This window comes from Gobio gobio, assembly GCF_949357685.1.
Source record: "Gobio gobio genome assembly, chromosome: 11".
Classification (NCBI taxonomy): domain Eukaryota; kingdom Metazoa; phylum Chordata; class Actinopteri; order Cypriniformes; family Gobionidae; genus Gobio; species Gobio gobio.
The window spans coordinates 24,647,300-24,655,760 of NC_137104.1; the positions used below are offsets into that span (position 1 = coordinate 24,647,300).

The 8,461-nt window shown below is 36.0% G+C and overlaps 1 protein-coding gene across 2 annotated transcripts; it reads right to left on the reverse strand.

The window, feature by feature from the left end:
- Positions 1-1,243: 1,243 nt before the first annotated feature.
- fam210aa (family with sequence similarity 210 member Aa) lies at positions 1,244-8,429 on the reverse strand. Of its 2 annotated transcripts, none has more exons than XM_079829798.1 (5): positions 8,259-8,429; positions 7,937-7,979; positions 6,650-7,072; positions 3,057-3,168; positions 1,244-2,693 (listed from the first exon to the last, which is right to left on the reverse strand). In XM_079829798.1, exons 3-5 carry the CDS (start codon positions 7,000-7,002, stop codon positions 2,427-2,429), a joined length of 732 nt encoding a protein of 243 aa, XP_079685924.1. In that variant the 5' UTR covers positions 7,003-7,072; positions 7,937-7,979; positions 8,259-8,429; the 3' UTR covers positions 1,244-2,426. The 2 variants fall into 2 exon arrangements, with proteins under 2 accessions (XP_079685924.1, XP_079685923.1); XM_079829797.1 differs by having other exon boundaries at positions 8,062-8,374.
- Positions 8,430-8,461: the final 32 nt, after the last annotated feature.

Below are 8,461 nucleotides of genomic sequence, written 5' to 3' on the forward strand. Positions count from 1 at the left end.
TAAAGTCTAAGCAGCCACACTAAAAACGTATCAGACTATCCAAGACCACTGAATCATTAGAGTCATCATTAGTAATAAATGTTCATTTATGTGTCCAATGTGCATATTAAAAACACTTTCATTTTTAAGCCAAACGTCTTCATGCTTCCTTCTGAAATAAGATGAGACATTGTTTATCCTTTTTATTGTTACCGTTGACAGCCAGGTGGGACATTTCAACAGACAAAATAAAAGGCCTCACAATCCCAACAAACCGAAACAGCCCAAATGCTTCACCAGCAGAGACGTTTGCTGTGGAATTATCAGTTCAATTATTAACCTTCATCAATTACGAAGCAAAATTAAAGCAACAACAGGACTTTGAGAAATATGCAGTGTTGGGAATAACGGCGTTATAGATAAACGGCGTTACTAACGGAATTACTTTTTTCAGTAACGAGTAATCAAACGAATTACTGTTTCTTCCGTTACAACGCCGTTAGCGTTACTGAGGAAAAAAATGCGGCGTTACTATAATTGAGCTCATTGAAGCGGTTTTCATCCGAACAGGCTCTCTGTCAGTCACACCTGCAACGCGCGCGCGTGTGTGTGTGTGTGTGTGTGCGCGCGCGCGCTAGCCATGCGTGTTGGGGGTTGGGTTGGGTGGTACACAACTGATGATGATTGGTGGGTGGGAGACAAGGTTGAGGTTGATAGGTTGAGTTCACACACACACACACCTTTGACGCACACGCATATGCACATTCAGCGATGGTCCAACGACTTCAAAGGTAGCTTTCGCAAACTGGAAGTATAAGCGCTACTTTTCCCTCGTTGAGGTGAACGGTAAGAATGTTTATAAACATATAAACATTACATAAATGTAACGTGAAGCTTATGCCCAGGGAGAAAGAGTCTATCCACGTCGGTGGCAAGTAATTCTATTTCTAATCTAATGAAGCCTCACGTCATCACAGCCACAATATTAGTGGCTAAAAACCCAGGTGATAACGTGAGCTCCACTACCAGAGGAGTAGTAAAGAAGTACTGATACTATTTACACAATATTTACACTATAGTAGGTCCACTGATAATATTTACACAATATGTACACTATAGTAGGTCTACTGATAATATTTACAATAATATATTGAATTTGATAGGTGTCTCACATTGTCCCACAGCAACATTACAATAGTGTACATTAATGTACAATGTTTTATAATAATAATTTATTCTATTTAGTGTCCAATTCATTCATTTAACATATTTAATATTGGGGGCATCCAAGTTATTTGACATATTTGAACATTTGAAGAAAAAAAAAAGTAACACATTAGTTACTTTCCCTGGTAATTAGTTACTTTTATAATGATGTAACTCAGTTACTAACTCAGTTACTATTTGTAAGAAGTAACTAGTAACTATAACTAATTACTTTTTTAAAGTAACGTGCCCAACACTGGAAATATGTGACAGTACCAACTGAAAATGAGGTTGCATAAATGAAACATCATAATGGCAAGAGCATACCGAATTTGAAACAAGACGTAAAGGCTGTTGATGATTTGCAGAATGACTGTCAGGACAATTTGTGATTTTTTTTTTTCATACTTACATTTACAGCTTTCTGACAAACACTCTTTTGCATAATATCTAAAGTTACAATACATTTTCAAGATTTCACAACATGGCCATTTTATTCTCTGTAACTTGTGCGACAAGTCTGTGCTGTTTTGAATCTATAATTTAAATATTTAACATATGCAAGAATTGAAAGACACAGTGCTATGTTGTTAGGGAATAAAGTATTACATAAATGATATTGAGCACATTACACCTCCTGTTCTCTTTATAAAATACACTCTCATCCGTTAAAAAGTACTTCAAGTTCAGTCCAACAGCTTTCAGTAGACTTTGTGTGCTGTGATATTTTATATCTAGAAACTATGGTCAACTTATGAATTATAATACCACAACATCGTGTGATAGTTTAGCCTATTACGTGAACAGTGAGTGTAGAGCTTACAGCCTACATTATATTTTAAATATGCTTAAAGGCATTGTTCACCCAAAAAGGAAAATTCTGTCATCATTTACTCACCCTCAAGTTGTTCCAAACTTGAATGAATTTCTTTCTTCTGCTGAACATAAAAAGATATTTGAAGAATATGGGTAACCAAAAAGTTGACTCAATGGGGTACATCAACTGTTGGGTTACTGACATTCTTCAAAATATCTTCTTTTGTGTTCAGCAGAACAAAGAAATTCACACAAGTTTGGAACAACTTGAGGGTGAGTAAATGATGAGAGAATTGTCATTTTTGGGTGAACCATTCCTTTAAGACAGGTTGCTTTCCTTAAAGTGTATTATATTATTAAATAACGTGAATCTTCATGACATGGGAAGATAAAGTCCCTTCATGACCTTTCGTAAGTGTATAAACCTATTCCTTTTTCTTCCGGAAAGATACTTTGTCTTTGGTTTCTTGAAGTTTTTCAGTTAACTTGTCTTTCGTTTCCTCCATTCTCTCAGATAAACGATCCTTGGTCTCCTCCATCTTCCCAGAGATCCTCTCTTTGGTCTCCTCCATCTTCTCCTGGAGGTATTCCTTCACGGGTGGAGGGGTGGACATGTAGCCGTGCTTCCTCAGGTACTTCACGGACAGTGACGTTCCTCCTAGAGTCACCGTGTACCTCGCAGGTGTGGCGATCTTCAGGAGATCAAGAAAATTAAACCAGCGTCACATTAACTTGGGTGAAAAGGAACTGAAAAGAAGTTTGTTCACGTAGTGAGTGACTCTCACAAAGTTTGAGGTCAATGACATTCTAATTAATTCAATTCAAATGAGCTGCCGTGAAAAAAATCCTGTGTCTAAAAATACATTTTATTTATTCAATTTTACGAGACACAAGTTTCCAGGAAACCTGAACCTAAATTGTCTTTTGCATGCATCTTGGTGATATTAATCAGTCTTGAAGTTCTATAGCTGAAGGTAAAGTTTGTAACACATTTATTTTATTCTAATTTGTAAATCAGAAAATAAAAATTAATTTAAAAAAATAACTTAGCCCACCTTGTACATGGCATATGCCGTCAATGCATAGCCACTCTGAGAGTGCTCCAGGAGTTTCACAACCTTGTCAGGAAACCCAACGTACTCAAGAAATGGCACCAAATTCACTCCTCTAAAGAACGAGAGAGAGAGAGAGAGAGAGAGACAGAGAGAGAGAGAGAGAGAGAGAGAGAGAGAGAGAGAGAGAGACAGAGAGACTCTTATTTAAACTCCTTTGCTCTGGGACAAATTTTTGGGACTTCCGCCTCCCCAAATTTAAAAGCTTCCAATACCCACATATAGTGGTCTAAATACACAATTTTGGTGTCATTTTACAGGAAACCATTTGAAGTTACATAAAACACTGCTAAAAGTGATAAACATTTAAGTATATGTTGTCTGAGCTGTAATAAACCCCCCAAAAAAGAGGCGCTTTTGATTGTTTGGTAATAAATTATTTTTTGATTTTTTTTTGGTTATAAATTCCTTTTTGTGAAGTGTATAACTCAGGCCCTGTGGGCTCTTACACCCTGCAGACAGTTTTGGTTGTTTCCACTAGATTCCAGAAAATACTGGAAAAAATAATTGTGTCTGTATTGTGTGTTGTATGCAAGATTTATTCAAATGGATCTGAAGGGAAGAATATTACCTTTTTTTATGTAATTTCCACCTACCAAAATCTCTCCAATATACAAGTTGCCCCATATACAGTGGTATAAATGCAATATCTCAGTGTCACAAAATTAATTTTTCCAGTGTTTGCTGACATATGCTGGAAACTGTCTGCAGGGTGCTAGAGCACACAGGGCCTGAGATATACACTTTCAAAAATGAATTTATAACAAAAAAAAAAAAAATTCTAAACTTAATTTATAACCAAACAATCAAAAGCAACTCTTTTTTCGGGGGTTTATTACAGCTCAGAGAACATATACTCAAATGTTTATCATTTTTAGCAGTGTTTTATGTAAGTTCAAAGGGTTTCCAGTAAAATGAAACCAGAATTATGTATTTAGACCAGAGTAATTTAGTGTAAATAAGTTACTTCGTGTAAAACAAATGCCAAAATGATGCATATCTCCAGAAAGTAGACATTCTAAGCTTTCAAATGGTACCATATATGAGGTCAGAGCTCCTCCACAGACATTTAAATGTTATAGTATATACTTGATGATGTCATTCCGGACATCATCAGGGTCCTTGGAGTTTAAGAGGTTAAAAAAAAAAAAATCATGTCTTAATTTTCTTAAATGGACAATTCACCCAAAAATGTATATTCTGTTATTCACTCGCCCCCATCATTCCAAACCTGTATGACTTTCTTTCGTGGAAAATAGAAGATATTTTGAAGAATGTTTTGCTGACCATTGATTTCTATTGTGTGGACAGTTGAGATTTTCCTATGGGGTTTTATAAAGGGGGTTTTCAATTTATGAGAAAAATAAAGCCTGTGGTAGACATAACTTTACACTCACCCATATAAAAAATTAAATTTTGAAGCGGTTATGTTAATTTTTTAAACCGTACATTTTTAATAAGTAACCAGATAAGAGTTTGGGGTGTGAGTGTGTGCAGTGTATGTTGTAGAACAAAGCGTCAAAGTATCGTTATGTTATGTTTTCTACATGCTTTATTTTAATTATAAATTGAACAAATCGGGTGAACCAATGATTCACTGGACAATTCATAAAGAGAGCCATTTACTTCACTCCTGGATGAATCAGCCAATTGAATAAATCAAATTAATGAACGAATGAATAACTCGACCTAATTAAGACATTTACTGCACCTACCGCCAATTTTTGTTTCTTATAATCATTCAAAATAATTTCAAATTTTCATTTGAATAAAAAAACAAAAACAGAAGGTATATTTCACCCAAACATATTTCTGAAGCTACTTTTTGTAACGTCCATTTGATTCTTTACACAATAATTACTTATCAATATATGAAAAGGTGCAGTGTTTAATATTTATGAGGATCTATTGACAGAAGTGCAATATAATATACAGAACTATGTTTTCAGTGGTGTATAAAGACCTTACATAAGAACTGTTATGTTTTTATTACCTTAGAATGAGCCATTTCTATCTACATACACCTTACATTTCACAGTCCCTTTACAGTGAAGTCGCCATTTTGCACCGACATGTTTCTACAGTAGCCCTAAATAGACAAACTGCTCTACAGAGTGCCAGCTACTCTCTGCTGTCTCAGACGACGACATCTTTGTCCTGTGTCGGCCACTGTAGCTTCTCTATGTGCTTTGAAATGGAGGGGTGAGCGGTGGGCGGTTGCAATTCGCAACCTCACCGCTAAAATTAACACAGGGCACAATTAAATGATCTTTTGGGGGTCATTTTTCCAAATTTGATGTGCGATTAATTCGATGAAAAACATCTTTAAGTAGTAAAGTACTTGGTATAAAACTTAATACTTAACATAAGAATCAAATGTTTAAACAGCTAAAATATGTAAGTGTTAAGATTGGTGGGGAACATATGACAAGGCACACTGATAACTCAGAGCTTCTCTGCAGGGTGAGGTCATGGTGAATGAAATAGCCCATATTCAAGCATCCATTACCACCTCCCACATTTCTGAAATGTCTAGACAGTGGTGACCCACATTCAGCCAGATGTATTGCAGAGTAAACATTCCAGTGTGCCATTTACCTCAATCCAATATGCGCCGTACAGATACAATGACCAAGCAAAAAGAAAATTACCAATCTAACCCCACAGACACCTGGTTAACAGATTACTGCCTGAGAACCAACACCTCACAGATGAGAAAATCTGACAGACATTCCTTATTTATCAGATGTGCTTTATGCTTTACGTTACGCTTCTTGTGGGATATTGGTCATATTCCTTCTATATTTCTTTGACTTTAATAATTTGAAAAAATAAAGCCAGTCATAAAAATTAGTATTTAGTGTTATTATACAATTTTTTTTATTTTAGAGTGAATTTCTAAAATAGTAAAATGTATTATTTTGTAATTTCTGTTTTTATTATTTAGGGTTTTTTTCTATTTTATTTAGTTTTTTTTTTTTTAAAGATTTATTATTACAATAGTTAAAGCTACACTGTGTAACTTTTTTAGGTTTATTCTTAGCTAAAAACACCTATTTCTTTCAAATATATATGTGCTCATTAATGTATATTTACTTCTTTCAAGTAATAAAGTATTCTCGTAAGTTTATAATATGCCATTGAAAATACATACGGGTGAGGGGTTCGAATGCAGGTCGCCATGTTGCCCCTCCATCTTGAAAGTACATTAGCCAAAGAGGGACATACCTGTAAATTCAAGCTTCGCCTTTCGCGTTTTAACACTCGACGGCACCGTGTCGAATGTGGACGAGGTCGAACTGGAAGCCATATTAATCTTGGACTAAATCGGCCACCGTAGGAGTTAAAACGAAATAGGAATTGAGAGGAAGAGAAACTAATATTCACTGCATGGTCATATACCTTTTCACCGCTAGATGGGGGAAAATATCACACAGTGTAGCTTTAAAAAAGTAATAAAAATGATTATAAAAGTTAGTGGAGTAACTCTCCTTCTTAGCCTCTGACCTAAATTTACATAACTGTGATCCACTTACTTCATTGCAGCATAGTAAAATGTCCCGAACCACACTGAAGATGTCAAGAGGTGCAGAGGGATCATGACTTTGCCATACTGCTTAAAGGTTCTCTTGAATCTCTGAATGAGGCCGATGGATTTGTCCTGCAGAGGGTCTGGATCTTCCTGCCCTGGAGCTGAGTTTACCGGATGAGAGGCCGGAGAGCAGAGCGCACTAGAGCTGCTGAGCCATCGTGGGCTGGAGCTCAGGTGTTTCCAGCACTGCTGGGTCGGGGGACCCAGTCTCTGTGTGGTCCGGCTACAGGACAGAGGACAGACCTGCAGCAGGGCAGCAGTCTGCCTGAAGACACTAGCACACACAAACCGCTGCATCGCAAAACAAGCTTCTTCTCCCAAGGGTCTGTCAGCATAAAAACAAGTGGACAGTCTGACAGGGGCCTGCCTGTGGGCGCAAGACAATGGATAAATACATCTCACAAAAAATGCAAAGTAAATAATTCTAGACAGATAAAACAGATTGACAAACGGTATCCTATAATATAAATAGATGGCCAGTAGTACCAAAGATGCACAATATACAGGAGGGAGCAAAAGTCTGAGACCACATGGAGAATATCTGATTTAATAATTATTTTATTTAAACTCAGAAATGTGTTAAGGATTATGAAAAATACATTATAAAAAACATTATCTTGCAGTAAAAATATTAAAGATTCTGCACTTTTTCTGGATCACTAATCATTTAAGCCAATCTGTGACAATAATCATCTATGTACAGCTCAAGTCAAGATGCTCTCTGAATAATATTAAATCATTCTGGTTCACATGATCATAAGGTTTTGTTAATGTCAGCTTGAGTGCTGCTGTCATTAAAAACTTACCTAAAAAAAAAACGGTCTAAACCTTACATTTTCAATTCTTTAAAAAAATTATTTTCAATTCAACTTTCAATTAAACTGTAATTTAATAATATGTTTACACAATTTATTTTTATTTATTTATTACAAAAATCAAAATAGAGTTGTCTCAGACTTTTGGATCCCACTGTCTCTGTGAAACTGTCCTAAACTGTCCTTTTTTTTTAGACAGAACAAGTAACAAACATAGCATAGCATACAATAGTACAAAACAATGTGTGGCCTTAAATGGTGACAGGGGATCCTAAAATTATATCATACTATTTTAATCATGTTAATATATATTTTTTTTTACAGTTTCTGTTTATTAACATTTCACTTTTGTTTATATAAAATTGTCCAGCAGTTTAAATAAATTCATGTAATTTCAAGTGGATAACTTTCCCTACCTTCAATATCCCATCGATAATGATGTCACTTGTGCTGGACCAGCTGAAAACATTAAGGAAAACGTAAACTGCATATGCTCGATCACGTTCAGAAAGAAACTCTCTGGAAAGACTCACAGACTAACCTCCTAAAAAATCGTATTTAGAACTCGTTCAGTGTAACTTCACATGTGTGAAGTATCCTACGATAGTCACCAAACGTGAGTCAGCTAGCTTTGCTAAGGGATGTCTACAGTCTGAACTGCTAAACTAATTGACGTTTCACTCGGTCTTCTGTCTAAACATACAGAAACGATCATCAGAAATATGCACAGCTACACACATGAGTGACTAGATCCAGCATGATGTGATTTTCCCACCACAAACACATGTTATTCATGTCCCTTCTGTCATTCACAGAACTCCTCAGACGCAGCGATATTACGCACGGTGACTGCCCGCTCGCACTGTTTTGGGAAATGTAGTACAGTCGTGCTGAGAAGCTTTTCTTACTGGAGCGATGTCTCTCTCTCTGGAACTACGTTT

Bases quoted from the DNA above. Each gene is read 5' to 3' on its own strand.
- fam210aa (XM_079829798.1), bottom strand. From the start codon at position 7,002: ATGCAGCGGTTTGTGTGTGCTAGTGTCTTCAGGCAGACTGCTGCCCTG. The intron at 3,169-6,649 runs GTAAGTGGATCA...CTCGTTCTTTAG, and splicing joins TTTTACTATGCTGCAATGAA to AGGAGTGAATTTGGTGCCAT. The intron at 2,694-3,056 runs GTGGGCTAAGTT...GATCTCCTGAAG, and splicing joins CGGCATATGCCATGTACAAG to ATCGCCACACCTGCGAGGTA.